The sequence below is a fragment of the Terrapene carolina genome, unplaced genomic scaffold (assembly GCF_002925995.2).
Source record: "Terrapene carolina triunguis isolate 2854851 unplaced genomic scaffold, T_m_triunguis-2.0 Scaffold130, whole genome shotgun sequence".
NCBI classification, from domain to species: Eukaryota; Metazoa; Chordata; order Testudines; family Emydidae; genus Terrapene; species Terrapene triunguis.
Genome location: NW_020664481.1, coordinates 32,405,025 through 32,423,427, shown reverse-complemented (window position 1 = coordinate 32,423,427; position 18,403 = coordinate 32,405,025). Strand labels below are relative to the sequence as shown.

Here is an 18,403-nt window from a genome sequence, read left to right as displayed (position 1 = left end):
GGGGGGGGGGGGGGTCCAGTTGAAATCCTGCCTGATGCAGCCACACAATTGCTGGCGGTGCTGGGAGAGGCCAGGAGTAGAAGCAGGTGGCCTGGGGGAGGGGGGACATTTGCCCTCAGTCCTGGGCTCTGGGATGGACTAGGCTGGGTGGTGGGTTCAGTCTAGTCTTCCAGCCTGTTGCTGTCCCTGGGGATTGTGGTTTTCATCTAGCTCCACCAAAAGTGTCTCTTAGATTCCTCTGCAGCAGTAAAGGATGCAGCTTCGGGGGCAGAGCTCGTTGTAGCCAGTTCCTGTAGCCCCAGGGCTCAAGGGAAGTTCCAGAAGGAGGGGCTGGATGAAGCCAGCTCCTGTCCCTTAATCATCTCCCTGGGGGAGGGGGATGTACCACCTTGTAGCAAGGAGGCCACCACAGCTGCTGACTGCCAGGAAGTTGCAGGTCAGCAGGGGGCAGGGCCTGCCCTGGGGTGCACAGAGGCATGTGTCCCAAAGGTGGAAGTTGGGGACCTGGGGACCGCTGCGATGGGAACAGGCCCCAAGGACTCTAGCTGGAAGCAAACCCAACCTGAGTGAAAGGGTTGCATTTCTTGCATACAATAACCGATCAACAGCATTCCCAAATTTATTTATAGCAATTCGAATCTTCCTGACTATTCCGGTAACTGTAGCCTCAGGAGAGAGGAGCTTCTCGAAGCTAAATCTAATTAAAACGTATCTGCTATCAACAATGCAGGAAGACCGATTAAACAATTTGGCAATCATGTCAATTGAATGCGAAGTAATGAAGAGCTTAGAGTTAGGCAATATACTGAAAGATTTTGTCAAACAAAGCAAGGAAGATAAAGTTTTAAAAACATATAGGTGAGATGTACAATAAAGTTCCTCTTAATGAACTTGATATTTATAATATATGATGCAATGTATGTAATTTTGTTATTTATATAGTCATGGAAAGTAAATAATACATGGAAGAAATGAGGTTTTTTTTTTAAGTCATCCCTGCAGGGGCCCAGTCGAAACTGTTCGAATTGGGCCCCGCACTTCCTAAAGCCGGCCCTGATTTTAAGTGTAGACTTGCCTTCACAGATGGAGAGACTGTCTGCTACAATGTTCCTTTTTACCTCCCAAGTGGTTTCTATGTTTACAGTGTATCTTTGATGGTTTTCCATTGACTTTTCTGTATTGTTGCAATGGTGGACAATTAAATACATTACATAATCCCACTTGCTTGAATGGGCCATCACTGAGACATGTGACTCCCTGGTGACTTACTTTCACTCGAAGACCATAAGGGAATAATTTTCAATATAGTTACGTTATTCCTTAAATATTATCTATACACACATCTTGCAATTATTATCAGTATTGATAAGTTGCAAGCTTTCAGTAGAGAACTCACATGCTACCCTTCATGGATAAATGCCATGAAAGTGGTATATTAGGTGTTGTGAGTTTATAGGGTTAGGACAGGAATTGCTTGTAAAGAACAGCAAACCCTTTGCCCGTTGGCACCAATGGGCCTCTGTGTCACACCCTCCTCTAACTTTTTTTTAGAGACCACGCTCAGGGGAATAGCTGTATGACTGGCATTGGTAAACTCACAAAAACCCCAGGCACTCTTTAAGTAATTGTTTAATGGATTTCAAGTTTTTTGTCCATACATGAAATCTTTCTCCCTCATATGGGATGTGAAAATCTATTCCAAACATAAATTGCATGTGTTTGGATAATCACATTAGAGTCCTTACCACCCTCAAATTTAAATGGGGCTGGGGGCATTTCCCAGTACTCCTGCTGCTCCAGGTGAAGTACCATTAATGACCAGTCAGTTCCTGCATATGTTCCCCTGGCTTCAAAACCTGTGTCCCCTATATCCTACTTAGTAAAGAGGGATGCAATGTCTGATAGCCCACCGTTGTCTGCTAAGCACTCCACTGCTACTTGGTGCTGGGGTTCACAGAATACTCTAGTACATCCCACTTTTTGAACATCTGCTTCTACAATTCAGGGACCTGCTGAGAAATACGTATTCCAATAGTGCTCTTCCTCCCGAGGAGGAACAACCCATGTCAGGCAGGTGCCCTAGCCTTTCACACAGGAGAGGAGCCAGTGAGTCCACTAATACTACCAGCCCCACCCAGGGCTGCTTCTCAGCTGCCCTGCTCCTGGGTATATCTGCAGCTGCCTGTGGCATGAAGCCAGAAGCAGTGTTGCTGTTCATCTCCCTTGTGCTTCCAACCCTGTAGCTTAGGGGTCCCAGCTGTCTATTTGCGTACTCCTGCAGGGAGGCGCTAACCCAATTACCCTTTGGTTGCCACTTTTCCCCACCTCAGCCTCCATCCCTGAGTCCCATTGTTTCCTGATATAAGGACCTTGCGTCCTGCCCCTCCCCCCACTCTTTGTGGTTCAGAGTGGAGTATTCACTTGCATACCCCAATGGCTGGAGGAATTAATTCCTCCCTTTTGAAACCTGCTGAATGAGGGGCTCTGACTCACCACCTGCTGCCAGAATCCTGGTTCTGGCAGCCTCTGTCCATCAGCAGACCTCTTCTCCCCTGGCTGTGGTGGTTGTTTCTTGCTTCCGCTTCTTGATCCTTCCTATGCCTCAGAAGGTTCCCCCACACTTGTGCACAGCCAACACTCCTTACTCCAGGGGAGGGGTCACTGCCCCCTTCCGCTAGCCTGTAGGTACACAAATTCTGTTCCTTCTTGGGGCCGGGGGGTATCTAAAGCCAGTGATTGCTTCACAAAGCTCAGCAAACAAGTGACTTCAGCCACAGCTACTGGAGGAAATGGTTGGGTCCTCCCGGCTTGGCAGTACTGACCCTGTTACTGGCCCCACCTGGTTTCCCAGACCCCCTGTAGCCCACTGAGGTGGAAGGCACCAGTCTAATTCCTGCTGTTGTGGTTGCTGCAGCCACTGCGCCCTCCCAGCACCCAACTGCTGATGCTACCCCTGGCCGCATGGCTTCCATAGCCCACTACTGCTGTCACCTAGTTCCCTTTTCTCCCCTGGGGGGCAGTCCCAGACTCAGCCATCTGGCTCCCACAAGCATGGGACGAAGCAGTCATAGAATCAGCTGCAGTAACGTGGCCCCCCCTTGAGTGCTGGAGGCAGGAGTCACAGATTTGGCCACCATGGCTGAGCCCCTGTGGGTGAGCAGAGGGCCAGCAGTCCTGGCCATGGTAAGGTAGCCCCATAGGGTGGGGGAAAGGTGGGGCAGTTCCAGACTGTCCTGCAGTACTGAAATGATCCCTACCCTCATGATTGCTTGTTATCCACACATTGCCTCTTGTCCCCTGTCTCTCCCAGGAGTAGGGAGGCTAGGCTCCCACCTGGATTCTTCAGCACTGCCCACACTGGATGAAGTTATCTGGCAGCATCTCATGGGCAAGAGGCTTTTGAAAAGCCCAGGAGGGGCCCACTTCTGCCTCATGAAGCATATGCTCTTGCTCTTGCTTCCCCCTCCCTTCCAGGCACTTACCAGTCCAGTCAATACCCGTCCTGTTGATGCAGGAGTATGTGAGGGGGTATTTCCTTCCCACACCCCCTGCAACAATCAGAGCTGCAGGATTTTGTCTCTTTTTTTATTTTTCTTTTGCTTTTCTAATACTGTCTCTTCTCCTATTTTGCTTTTTCATCTTTCTCCCTTCTTGTTTCATTTCCTTTTCCTGCTTCTTCCTCCTCCTTTCATCATATTTGCTGTATTTACTTATATTATAATGTATAAATTATATAACACTTTAAAATGTATTTTAAATTAATACATTTTATATTATAAAGGACTTTTTGTTGTTGTTTTGAACATATTCTGCTAAAAACAATCACAAAAGGTAATTTAAAATCATTTTCCTAATCCCACTATAGCTATCTTTATTTTTCAAATAAGTCGGTTTGATATTTAATATACAGTAACTCCTCACTTAACATCCTGCCGCTTAACGTTGTTTCAAAGTTACGTTGCTGCTCAATTAGGAAACATGCTCGTTTAAAGTTGTGCAATGCTCCCTTATAACATCGTTTGGCTACCTGCTCTGTCCACTGCTTGTAAGATTCTGTGGAAGAGCAGTGACTTTACAAGGGAGTATTGCACAAGTTCCTCTTCTCCGTCTCCTCCCTCTCCCTCCCAGCGCTTCCCGCTATTTGGTGGTGGTTAGGACTTTCTGGGAGGGAGGGGGAGGAGCGGGGAAGCGCCACGTCTCCGCTCCTCCCCCTCCCTCCCAGAAAGTCCTAAGCGTGAAGCGCCGGGCGGGAGGAGGAGGAGCGGGGAAGCGCTGTGTCTCCGCTCCTCTTCCCCTCCCCCCCAAAAAAAGTCCTAAGCGCCGCCAAACAGCTGTTTGGCAGCGCTTAGGACTTTTGGGCGGGGAGAAGCGGGGATGTGGCATGCTATGGAGAGGAGGTGGAGTAGGGATGGGAAGAGGTGGGCCTGGAGTGGGGCGGGGACAGGAAGAGGCGGGCCTGGAGCATCCCCCGGCAAAGTCAGCACCTGTTCTTCTCCAGGGAAGCTGCCACTGCTGCTGTGAAGGTGCTTCCTAGCGTCCTTGTCTGCAGCAGGCTGTGCCTGTGTGGGGTAAGCCAGGGGCACATCCCAACCACAGTACACTGCAGTACTGTACAGTATATAATGCCTTTTGTCTGCCCCCACAAAAATTTCCTTTGAACCTAACGTCCCGCATTTACATGAAATCTTATGGGAAAATTGGATTTGTTTAACATTGTTTCACTTAAAGTTGCATTTTTCAGGAACATAACTACAACGTTAAATGAGGAGTTACTGTAGTTCAAAATACTCAATTACAAAATTGCAAACTAGCCTAGCCTAGCATTTTAAAGCTAAAGACTCTAAAATGTGGGGCTGTGTCCAAAGAAATAGTATATATGAGAGGAAGAGATGAGAAGGAGATATGAAAGTAGAAATGTAAAAAGAGGAAAAAGAGTGTAAGGAATGGCAGAAAGATAACAGAAACAGTTAACAAATAAGAGGAAGATGAGATAGACAGGAGGAATGCTGAGGATGGGGAAATTCAAGCAAGTAGAATAAGAAAACAGATGGTACAAGAGAGCAGTAGAAGACGAGAATAGACTAAGTGGTAGCAAAATCAAAGAATAGAAAAACAGATGGCAGAGGAGTCCACTTTGGCTTTTTGTAAAGGACTCTAGAATCTGGATACCCATTATCACTCCAAGCTTTTATAGAAACCGCTAGCTATCATTATTTCTTTCTGCACTGCATTGAACCAACTGGATAGAGAAGGTTAACTTGAAAAACTTCCATTAGTGAATTGTACAGTACTTGAGATTTCTTGGAGATGAACTAGTGTTCTGGTGTTTTGAGCTAGGGGTGTAGTTGGTAGCTAAAATGTTGGTTAGCTTAAAGGCACATTTCCAAAAATAAAGAAATGAGGCTGAATCTGAATGATGCAGTTTGTGGATTTTTTTTTAACTGTAATAGGTGAGGAGATCTATTATTGGAAGATGCAGAGTAGATTGTAGAGCATAGCAGAATCCCCCAAAAAAGATGTGGTATTATAGGATTATTAGAATTCCATTTTTATTAGTAGAGACAATTCTTTTATATGTAAAATATTATAGACTGTTCTAGGGAAGTAGAGCTCCATCTAGTGTTACGTTATAATGTGCTTATTACTTGTCATTCATATGGTCTCTGTACTATGTAAGAATAAGCAGTTTAACATGAATGGCAGTTTTTAATTTATGTTATGTACAGACACTATATTAAATTTATTAATATTTTTGACATTGAATGGGCTCTCTAATCTTTTCCCACTTGAATATAGTTATTCAGATTGGATAATTGTGATAGGGGACATTTTGTTCATTGCATTGTAGCAGTGTGATTGACAATTCTATATCTCAGTTTACAGCTTTGTAATGAGTGAAAATAGCCTTTGTGCTACATATGCAATTTTTTTTATATGCTAAAGCCAAACAAGCTGACTCCCAGGCCAATTTACATTGTACCTAATCTGCAGAACATGGACACATAGGTCAGGGAAGTGGGATTTTTTGTTCCAAAATAAGGAGGAAAAACTCCCTCCCTTCAGTTTGATAAACAGCTAGAGTCCCATGCCTGTTAGCTACTCTCCCATCAGCTTCAGTTCACTAGAGGTAGGGTAGCCCTCAAAACAGGTTCTATTCCATGACTTTCTTTCCCTATTTTGCATTAACTCTCCTTTCTCCCTTGGTAGTTCTACAGTACTTCATTGGATAGAATTTTATTTTGTTACTTTTTGCAGCAAGTTGACTTTTCTTCTGTAAGGTCATCCTGCTGTAGAACCAGTAACCACAGCTTTCTGCAGTCTGAGGCTCAAAAAGCAGCTAATGATTTGGACTGGCTAGAGTTGATGTGTTCAATGAGACTTTGTTGTTTTCAAATATTCTAAATAGTGAGATTTCTTCCATTACAGTTAATTTACAGCTGCTGTTGGCTTATCACTTCTCATCACTGCAGAGTTGGACTGTGTGATTGGCACATGGGTTAACCTAGCCCAGGTGTAAGCAGCCACACTGCAAAACCCTACCCAAGCTACTGTGTCCTCACATATGCTGCACTCCCCCGCGTGTCTTTAAGACTTCTGGGGGCATATCCCATGGTTCTTTATGCTGCAGTAAGATGAGCCACTCTCATTCTTTCCCAGCCAATTGTGAGAAAATATTTGTCTTTCTGGGGACATTGGGGTGGGGGGAAATTGTGGGAAAGCATAGGAGGACTGTCAGCAGTCACATGATTTATCCTGCATCCGACTACGTCACTGTGACGGGTTCGGTCACAGAGACCCCCTTGGTACTGTCACGTGACATGCTGGAATTACCTCTGAGCCCGTTTTTCCCTGCCAGCTTGGGACTTCAGAACTCTGCCTTGTTGAGCCAGACATGCCAGCCGGCTGCAACATGGACCCAGGGTCTGAACCATGCCCCCAAAGCTGCAGACTTTAACCAAAAACTGCTCAGCAAGTCACCCATCTCCAGCACCCAGACACTCAGTTCCCAATGGGATCCAAACCCCAAATAAATCCGTTTTACTCTGTATAAAGCTTATACAGGGTAAACTCATAAATTGTCCGCTCTCTATAACACTGTTAGAGAGAGATGCACAGCTGTTTGCTCCCCAAGGTATTAATCACTTACTCTGGGTTAATTAATAAACAAAAGTGATTTTATTAAGTATAAAAACTAGGGTTTAAGTGGTTTCAAGTAAGAACAGACCAAACAAAATAAGTTACCAAGCAAAATAAAACAAAACACGCAAGTCTAAGCCTAATACATTAAGAAAATGAATACAAGTAAATCTCACCCTTAGAGATGTTCCAATAAGCTTCTTTCACAGACTAGACTCCTTCCTAGTCTGGGCCCAATCCTTTCCCCGGTACAATCCTTGTTAGTTCCAGCTCAGATGGTAACTAGGGGATTTCTCCATGACTGGCAGCCCCTTTGTTCTGTTCCACCCCCTTTTATAGCTTTGGCACAAGGTGGGAATCCTTTGTCTCTCTCTGGGTTCCCACCCCTCCTTCTAAATGGAAAAGCTCTAGGTTTAAGATGGATTCCAGGATCATGTGACATGGTCACATGTCCTGTGAGACTTCATTACCTACTTGCTGGCACCCGCGTATACAGGAAGGCTTACAAGTAAACAGAGCCATTTACAACCAATTATCCTGGTTAATGGGAGCCATCAAGATTTTTAACCACCATTAATGGCCCACACTTTGCATAACTACAATAGGACCTCAGAGTTATATTTCATATTCCTAATTTCAGATATAAGAATGATACATACATACAAATAGGATGATCACACTCAATAGATTATAAGCTTTGTAATGGTACCTTACAAGAGACCTTTTGCATAAAGCATATTCCAGTTGCATTATATTCACACTCATAAGCATATTTCCATAAACATATAGAGTGCAACGTCACAGACATAGGAGGACTGTCAGCAGTCGCATGATTTATCCTGTGTCCGCAATGCAAAGTGGATGGGTTACCAGCCTGAGTGAAAGGGGAATCCAGGTTCTAGCCCACAGCCCCAGCCACCTGCAGTTTGAAAGCACCACTTAATGCCAGTGTAAGGTTTTTGTGTATGGACTCGAGGAAGGTTACGGGTAACATCCAAGTAAGAACCCAGGCTAATTCTGTGGTGAAGACATACCCTAAGAGATCATAAGTAGGTAGTCATCTTTGTCTAAAACTTCATCTTCATTTATCCCTGAGAGATCTTTCTGCCTGCATTCAGAGAGAATGTGCCCAGAGAAATCTTCCTGATGTCACTTATAAAATTCTAGGAAATTTAGTTCCATTTTAATAATGGTGAGCTTATCATCATGCACACCACAAACACACACACTACAGACAACAAACTTACCCCAAGGGTCACGTAATCTCTCCTCCTTCACCTGGAGAACTCCCTCGCGAAACTCCCCTGTTAGCCACTCCTGTTCGCTAGCTCTCGATCAAACAAAGTATTTCTTCACACAATGCACAGTCAACCTGTGGAACTCTTTGCCAGAGGATGTTGTGAAGGCCAAGACTATAACAGGGTTCAAAAAAGAACTAGATAAATTCATGGAGGATAGATCCATCAATGGCTGTTAACCAGGATGGGCAGGGATGGTGTCCCTCGCCTCTGTTTTCCAGAAGCTGGGAATGGGCCTGTTCTGTTCATTCCCTCTGGGGCTCCTGGCATTGGCCGCTGTCGGAAGACAGGATACTGGGCTAGATGGACCTTTGGTCTGATCCAGTATGGCCGTTCTTATGCTAGTGAAGAACATCTTTGAGATGCTTACATAGCTCCTACCTCCACACCATGCTGATATTAGTAACTGTTAGCCATCCCTTTGCTTTCAAAAGCAATACATTATTTTAAAAGGAAGGTTGGAGGACGATATAGACAACAGGTACACAGCAGAGATATAATGAAGTTCAATGCTGGTGATCTGCCAGAGGTGATGTGGCTTTCATTATTATTGAACATGGTTAGTCAATGAAGAGATTATTAAAAGTTAAGATGTAAGTAATCGATATATTTCCTATTTGAATTTAATAAATAATTCACTTTTTGCTTCCTTACTTATCAAAATACTGGGCCAAATTCAGTCCTTGGGCTTCACTTTTAGTCAAGTTTTATCTATTTTTCTCAGTTCTTTTACTGTGATACAGATGTATGCCCAAAAAGCCAATAGGAAGAAGAATTGTAGTGGTTTTATATTTATGCCCTCCTCAAAAAAAAAGCTGAGTTCATGTTTCTGGTGGTGTTTAATGCTGGGGGCAAAAACAAGAAGGACCTGAATTTTGTCTGTGTAACTAGATGGCCTTACAGTGTCACAATTATTATTTCTTTCAGGCTTACTTTCATTTGGGGATTAATGACAAACTGGGATTATCTGGAAGACCCGACAGGCCTATTGGATGCCTTGGAACTTCAAAGGTCATTGCAAGAAGTGACTGATTTGATAATTAGCATATACTCCAGACAAATTTTGGATTATTCTGTGAAGACAGAATACTATTTAAATTGTTGAATTTACTAAATGTAATAATCTTTTCTGCATGTAAATCTTATTGTTTATTATAAAATGTTTTTAATATAGTTTGTAAACCCATTAAGGACAAAGCATAAGCCATCTCACTATTAAATTATTTCACGCCTTACCTAAGCACCTAATTACAGCAATATTTACTCACCCAAGACAAGCTTGATCATGATGGGGTGAACTGCTGTGATTAAAAAAGATTGTGGATTTGCACACTGTGTAAGAGCAAGGATTCTTCAGATTAGATTTTTCAGTTATCCCTTTTGCAGATCCTTATTACTTTGACAGTTCTGCAAGACTACATCTGTGTTTTCACTTTTTAAACTGTATTAATGTTAGTTTCATATATTTTAAAGAAATGGATAATGTTAGCTTTTTCTCCCTACAGATTTATCGAATACTAGGAAAGACTGTTGTTTGCTACCCAATCATTTTTGATCTAAGTGACTTCTACATGTCTCAGGATGTTATGCTGTTGATTGATGACATTAAGGTATTTATCTGTTGTTTATCTTATGCAACCTGATGAAATAAGTCCTATATTAAGAATAAATTGTGCGGTTCTAAAGGTTTGATGAAATTTAGGATTGAAAAGGGGAGGTGAAAAAATATATAGTCTGTATACCTTACTATATAAAGTAGACAAGCAAAGTTATGGTGGGAAGAACAATGCAAATATTAGCATTAATATACTGTTAGACCAGTGCAGACCCTCGTGGATGTTCTGTGGTGGCAGAAAGCTAACTCCAGGAGGGGGTGAGAATGCAGTGGCACAACATGCACGAACCCCTGTTTTCCAGGGAAACTGGCAAGCACAGGCCCCAAAGGTAGACGCATTTGGCTGGGGCAAGGGGCATGGCCAGTTCACTTAAGGGATGCTTTGATTGAAAGCCTCACCTGGTGGGGCTTTTCAGGAGCCCTGGCCACAAATTAAAACTTGCCTTCCTTGGGTGAAACACAGTTAAGGGCAGCAGTGCAGATTAGAGCTATGTGAATAACTGGTTGTTCAGTTTGCAGCAAGGATTGGAACCTGGCTGTGCCCCATCCCAAATCAGTGCCTTAGCCATCAGGCTGTAGGGTCATTCCTCTCTCTCTGGTCTGTTGAATATTTAATTATTTATGCAAAGTGGGACAGCATCAACAGGAGAAATTGAGAGAGACTCACCCTAGAATACCTTATAACCCTAGGGGCAGGGCATTCATCTGCAAGTTCAAATCAGGCAGAGTAGGGATGTGAATCTTGGTCTTTCACTTCCCAGGTGAGTGCTCTAACCATGGGGCTGTCAGGTATCAGACCACCGCCACCCCCTCTTCAGTTTCGAAAATGGCACCTAAGGCCTCTTATGAATCAATCCTGACATTTTTTTGATGAAACTAACCAGTGAATTCATGTCAAATAGATGAATAGTTTCAATTGACCTGAAACTGCATTTTTTAGCAAATATTCTATTTGGAAAAAAATGTCACCCAGTTCTAGTGCTAACATCACCTGCCCTATTCCCCCATCCTCACAGTGAAATGACATGGGCAGCAGCAGCTACTTCTGGTGAATAAAGGGTGCCATTTATCTCCCCTGTGCTTTCACTCACTATTCACATCAGAATCCTATTTATACAGATCAATAGATGTAATCCAATATTTCATTCTGCTCAGACTGGTGACTGGTTGGTTTGTGCCTCACCTATAGTGAGAGCAGTGTTGTTATAAAGCTGTGGCTATGTAGTCTCTGCAAATTGCTTACATTCTTCAGAAAAAAATAAATACGCAACTGAAAAAATTGATTAATTGTTTGGGATTTGAAATCTGTTGGGTTTATAGCAGTACCCTTTACTTTAGGTTGTTTGTTATAGTTACAATATATTGTACTGTATGTTTCCTGGCATGAATCACATACATTTTTATGTTTACCTAGAATGCACTACAGTTCATTAAGCAATATTGGAAAATGCATGGTCGTCCCCTGTTCCTCGTGCTTATACGTGAGGATAACATCAGGTATGGAATACATGTTAAGATCGTTATTTGTAATGTGGTTTTTTCCCCATTTTTAATATTAATGTGTTTGTTTTTAAAATTATAGGGGAAGCAGATTCAATCCAATATTAGATATGCTGGCAGCCTTTAAAAAAGGAGTTGTTGGAGGAGTGAAGGTTCATGCTGATAGAGTGCAGGTATTTTTTTTTTTCTTCTTCTAAATGTTGCATTCATACTCTGGGAGTAGTCTGTGTTAGTCCATGAACTGTGAATTATTTCTGTAGACATATTTATTCCATCAAAATTCTTTGGTTTCTCCTGTGACTTTTTAATACCTCACTGAGTGTTATAAAATTAAAGATGAGATAAATTCAAGGGTTCTGCTTTTTTTTAAAAAGCCCTTTGTTCAGTTTCTGTACACTATAAATCATGCGTTCTCTAAGCAGGAGCACAGGGCTTTGATATTTCCTACAAAGGTCCTTTTAATGTGGCAGGGAATCTATTTTATTTTTTTACTTCCAGCCATCTGTCTTGTGGAATTTATCACAAAAGGGCAAGTCCTTGATATCAAGGGTTAAGGACTCTATTCTGGGCCATATCAACAGCAGGGAAAAGTGTGTGTTTCACATATTAACTAACATTAAAGTTCTAGTCAGTTTTAATACATTAGCTGTTCAAAATAAATTTTAAGGGGGAGACTAGGGTTTACTGCAACCAGCTAACATGTTAAAATTACAAAGAGAACATTCCTAGCTCTGACAATAAAATAAATGCTTTCAATGACCATTTAAATAAAAATTTGTAAATTACAGCAGTCACACCTAGTTCATAAAATCTCTGGCTATTATAAGTTAGAGTTCCTGATGTAAATGTCATTGCCATCCATGCAGAGTGCTGCCTGCAGGCTCCAGGGGGCTTTTGATGTTTATCTGGAATGCCTCCTTTTTATTACTCTGTGTTTTATTAAACTGATATATTGTCACAAGCAACATTTCTCAAACATTATCTACACAGTGTGCTCTTACATTATTTTACACAATGTACTATTTCAAAGTTCTCAGCAAACCATTGTTCCCCTCCACATTCAATTCCTTTTCTTGAATATTCTTTATATAATTAATAAGCCTTTTAGAATTGTTGTATCTATTTGACAATCACTGCTGTTTAAGTTGTCTGTCTTATTCATGAAGGGTGCAAAAACATTTCAGTAACCTTTTTAACTGGCTTGGCTCTAGGATGGTTTTCATCGAGGTTGTGTTGTGCTGTGTCTTGGTATTCTGTGTGCTCTGGTTTTTCACCATCCAATTCCAATCATGGGCACCAAAAATTAGAGATGAGCATTATTGACCAATGTGACACTAGTAAATAAGGTTACATACTCTGCCCCACATGCCTGAGTAACTCTTCATGATATATTTCTTTTTGAAAACCTACTGAGATTTTTCCAGGAATATATTGTTAAAGCAGCTGTGAAGGTAAGTTATCATTTCCCCAGGATTCAGTATAATATATACTGACTAGGTTAGGTTTATAGTATATTAACTATGAAACAGTGAATGTTTACTTCCTACTATACTTTTAAATTAAGGATGGGGAAACTGATTTGGGTGAAATAGGAATCATCTTGAATCTATGATTCCTCTTTCAATTCTAAACATTTATTTGAGGTTTTGTAGAGTTTTAGGAAGTCTTATCTCCTTTCCCCCTCCTCACCCAAAATTTGTAGGCACTGCTGATCAACGGAGGAGAATTATTTGTTAGATAGAAAATAGTGTATATGTTCCTTTAGTCTAAAAATTGTCTTACAAACTTATCATACAGTTTGGTCAACTGATATATTATGCCAAATGTGCAGAAAATACAAGAATTTCCACTACATGAAGTGCAAAAGCCCAATCATATAATTTCCTGAGTATATTGTCATATTTTGGAAACTGTGCATTTCGTTAAAGAGGAAAAAGTCCTGAAAAAGTGGCTGAGATGGCAAAAAGGTGGTAACGCATTATCTATTAAAACAATATACTGTATACTGCTTTTTCATAATTTATATTGAGTGTGTACATTTGTATGCACGTGTCTGAACATGTACAGTTAGGCTTTAATATCTTAATTCACAAAAGGGGGTGTACAATATTTGCTTGTGACATGTACATTAAAATGTATTCGTCCTTTCAGACAGCATATAATTAGGTTTGGCAGAATTCAATTTTTATTTTTTTATAATTTTGACAGACAATATCTATTTAATGACAGTAGATGTTGAGATTCAAAAAGTTTAAACTTTATAACCATTAAAACTTAAATTGTCCACGTCACATGTCAAAATATACAAAGTAAATATTCTTAAATCAAACTCTAATAGTTCTCAAGCAGCATTTTTCTTTGCCTAACTGTAAATTTCAGTTATTAATGGAAATACTTTTTGTCTGTTTGTATGTGTCTAGTAAAATTGACTATTACTTATTAAAAGCCTAATCCTTCCAAGCCTACAAATAATTTGTATGGTTTCCAGGACTGTTCTTAATAATTTTTACTTTCATTGTCTGTAACTGCTTCCATCATCAGCTGTGTTCCGGAGGATTATGTATGTAAGAAAGATGACTGGAGGAAATCAGCAATAAAAACAAACAAAAAAAAGCAAGCAGCTTTTTATTTTCACAATCAACTCTCACAGTGTAATACTGTGGTATTTTACTATAAATTGTAAAATGGAAACTGAGTTTAAAAGTTCACAGGACACACATCCATTTTTTTTCTCCTATTGACAACTATCAAAACACAATGCTTTTTAAGAAAGTCCTTTTAAAAACTGCTTTATTAGAACAGATATCCTTTAGAACGACATACATATGAAATTCATATGAATATTAAATAAATTAATTGTAATCAATAAGCATACTAAAATATTAATGACAGAAGCTTAACATTGTTATGAGAGAGAGAGCGAGAGAGAGAGAGCGTGCAAATATTTGTCTGTAGAAGTGTGTGTGTACGTATGTATATATGTATGGGGACAAGAGAGAAGTACTTCTAGACTAAGGAATGACTAAGAATAAGGAATCCCAATAGATTTGCTATGCTGGGAGTTGGGTGAAACCTTATTGAAGTTTGTGGGCATAACTGGTGCTCTTCATTCAAGATAAATGTAAAAAGCAATTAAATAACCCAGCTCCAGGAATTATGGCCCTGGGGATTCCCCTCTTTGGGGGAGGTTGACTGGGGGCAAGACCTGCTCCCCAACCCCAGGCAGCTGTGGAGCTCCTGGGGAGGGGAAGCCCCAGAGTCATGATTTCTGGAGCTGGAAGGCTTGGGCCCTGGCTGCCTGGGGTGGGGGCTGACTGGCCTCACAGTGGCTGCAGCTGGGCTTGGTACCCCGGGGGGGACACTCTGCCATGCATGCCAGGAGCTAAGCCTACTCCCTGCATGTTGCCGGGCTCAGATGTGCTGAGGAGCCACCATCTCCAGCTCCTGCCTCTGCTGTGTATGGCCAAAGGTGGGCCTGGGTCCCCTGCCCTGTCCCCTCTTGGTGCATCTCTGCACACTAATGCATACTATAAGAGGAGAGAATGGCTACTTTACAATAACTGTGGTTCTTCAGGATGATGATGTCAGTATGTTCCCATTACCTGCTCTCTATCCCTGCTTTTTGGATTCCTCAGCAACGTGAGGTACCTGCACACCTACAATGGGAGCCACACTGACTACATCTCAAAGAACCACAATTACTGTAGGGTATGTAACCAGTTTTTCTGTAATTGTAGAAAAAAGGCCTTCCTAAGCTATTTTGGTTTGTGGTGATAACATACTACACTTGCTACTCATGAACAGGAAAAGGTGCATGAAAACTGAAGAGAAATTGGTATTTTAAAATATAGCAGTTTCTTATAAGTCTAACTCAAATGTTCCTGTTCAGTAGGGAGCAATTTGTTACGTTGTTGATCTCAGAATTGGTATGTGCAGTGTACAGACTGATACTGTCTTGCTGAATGCTTCTTTTTTTTTCCTCCCCAGACATTAATATCTGGAGCAGTTGTTGAACAACTTGACTTTCTAAGAATCAGTGAAACAGAAGAGTAAGGATATGTGGGAGATCTAATTACAGTGTTTTTCACAATTAAAATATCTTCTGAACTGTGGACAATTAAATAATTATTTTTTCAGGCCTCCCGACTTTAAGAGTTTTGAGGAGCTGGAACTTCCAAAACATTCGAAAGTCAAGAGACAGACTAGTACTCCAAATGTTTCTGAACTTGAACAACAACCAGAAGTAAATATTAATGACTGGAAAAACAGGTCGACTTATGAGATTCTTCAGAAACTGAATGTAAGAAAATTGGAGAAATTGTTCTATAGTTTTGTTCTAGTTTTCATCAGATTATATTTTGTTTGTTTTAATTCTACTAGTTAACAGCATGTTCTTCAGATGAACATGGTTAACATTGTCACCCCAGCAGCCACTCTCAACAGTTTTCTTGGCCAGAATCTTTATTTTTTATTAAATGTTTATTGATTTTTTTCATAAAGAAACAGATAATGAAAAGAACAAAAAGGTAAAATGACTTATGGCTAGTATATATTTCCAAATACCACATGCTTCACAGGATCTTTAATAGAATTATACAATAATGCAATTTTACAGCTTGTCAAAGCTGCAAGACCAGACAATACTATGTAGAGATAACATGTTAGAGTGGGGGTAATAAAACAGGAGAAGACGTACATAAATAGGGAGAGGAGGGAAGGAATGGACTAAGAGGAAGGGAAGCAGAGAAGGGCTTAGGTGGAGTGGAGGTCTGGCATTCTTTGAGCACCCATTAACATTTTTTATCTAAATGCATCTGGAAACGGTCAATAATTCATTGAATTCATATAATTGTTCTCTGCAGCTTTTAAATAGAACTAGTAACTTCTGGCCTCTCCTGTACTGATTTTTGCTTCTAGAGTCTTCCTTCATTGTAGCCCTCTCCCCAGATGCCACAGAACCCTTTGAGCTGCCACATTCCGGCTAACAGTTTTCCATACTCCCTTTAGTAGAATCCATATCATTTTTTTCTGGTAACACCTGAAATGTTCTAAAGGGGGAGAGATGGTTGTGTCCCATATGAATAAATACCTCATACCTAGACTGCAGCTCCACAAACAAACAAACAAACAAAAAAAACCCTGAATGGTTGAAATCCACTAAGGCTAGGTCTACACTACCCGCCTGAATCGGTGGGTAGAAATCGATCTCTCGGGGATCGAATTATCGCGTCTCGTCGGGACGCGACAATCGATCCCCGAATTGACGCTCTTACTCCACCAGCGGAGGTGGGAGTAAGCGCCGTCGACGGGGAGCCGTGGAGGTCGATTTTGCCGCCGTCCTCACAGTGGGGTAAGTCGGCTCTGATACGTCAAATTCAGCTACGCTATTCGCGTAGCTGAATTTGCGCATCTTAAATCGACCCCCCCACCCTGTAGTGAAGACCTGCCCTTAGACAGACTGATGACCTTTTAGTGACTTTTGACTGTAAGATCAACTATAAAGTTTCAATTGGGTATAAGAATCATTCAACCTAGAAACCAACAATGAATGAGTATTTCACATTTCAGTATTCTGTCTTAGTGGGAACTTGGAAAACTATCATGTCAATTAGTCATCTGATCACAAGCATTTGTTTTGCCAATGGTAGAGGCCCAGGGCGCCAAGACACGAATGATCTTTTTGAGCCCAGTGGTGCAACTTTATTGAACCTTAATATATGTCCTAAAAAAAGCCATTCTAAAGCAGCAGTGAAAAGAGAGTTACCAAACTCTGTACCAGTGTTGCTGCGCCACTCTTTCCTTCAGAGGAGCTAGAAAATGAAGATAGAGATGAGTATATAACTGGGGTATCACTAAGGTCCTGATCTGGTAAGGTGCTGAGAGCCCTCAAGTCCCACTGAAAACCTAAAATTGGCTATTTGGTTACTATTATAGGGGGACCAAATGAAGATTTAGAATTTATGGGGAGGGGAGACTTTCTCCTTGAAATGTGTGTTGTATAGTACTGCTAAAACAACTGTCTTCTAGTTCGTGTGGAATTTGTAATAACTGTGATGCCTTTTGCTAGTAATTTAAATCTGAAAGTTGTTCTTTTTTAGGACTGCAATTGCCTAGCAAGTCAAGCAATTCTGTTAAGTATTTTGCTCAAAAGGGAAGGACCGAATTTCATCACCAAGGAAGGTCAGATATCCTTTCATGTGACTATTCTAAATACTAGAGAAGGCAGTTTTCTGTGTAGTTCTAATAAACATGAATCATGGACATGGTTAGAAAAAGTTGTGTAGCTATTTTCTTCTCTATTAAAGCAGTTTTTGCTTTAAATGGAAAATGCACATCAATATACTGTAGAGTGGAATGAGCTGTTAAATCTATTAACTCTTTTAAATTGTTTGCATGCAGCATGTTGTTGTCTATTCATAAGTCTGAGCAAGCAATTTTTGTCAGAAAGGGTTTGATTTTGTATAATAAAATGAAGCTGAAGGCAGGTTGTGTGTGCCTGTGCCTCTGAGTCTGAACTGTATCAGCAATCTTATATTGATGGTTTTGTTTTATTTTTCTTATTTTGTGAAATCAGATTTTATTTCAAAATATTATCTATAGAGGTTATTCTGCTTCAGTTTTATATCAGAGTTTTGTATTAAAATGCAGGAGTTAAATACACATAAGACATTACAAAATATAAGCTAATAATAACAACCCAGTAATGCTAACCTAGATAATGCTAGATTGGGACCAGCTCTGCTGCCCTCAGGAAGCAAGTGGATGGGAAGGGGAAAATAAGGGTTGCGGAGTGGGTGGAGCTGTGCTCCAGACAGGCCAGTGATGTGAGCTGTACCCTTTCAAGGGCTGCTGT

At 41.1% G+C, this 18,403-nt stretch overlaps 1 protein-coding gene across 3 annotated transcripts in view; it reads left to right on the top strand.

Moving 5' to 3' along the window:
• PHKB (phosphorylase kinase regulatory subunit beta) overlaps window positions 1–18,403 on the top strand; it is a 199,460-nt gene that overhangs the window by 149,229 nt on the left and 31,828 nt on the right. For all 3 annotated transcript variants that reach the window (XM_026652662.2, XM_026652660.2, XM_026652661.2), the window contains 7 exons: window positions 9,363–9,446; window positions 9,941–10,045; window positions 11,465–11,547; window positions 11,633–11,723; window positions 15,538–15,599; window positions 15,688–15,850; window positions 17,649–17,730. In XM_026652662.2, coding sequence (XP_026508447.1) covers window positions 9,363–9,446; window positions 9,941–10,045; window positions 11,465–11,547; window positions 11,633–11,723; window positions 15,538–15,599; window positions 15,688–15,850; window positions 17,649–17,730 — 670 coding nt within the window. The remainder of the gene's footprint in view (window positions 1–9,362; window positions 9,447–9,940; window positions 10,046–11,464; window positions 11,548–11,632; window positions 11,724–15,537; window positions 15,600–15,687; window positions 15,851–17,648; window positions 17,731–18,403) is intronic.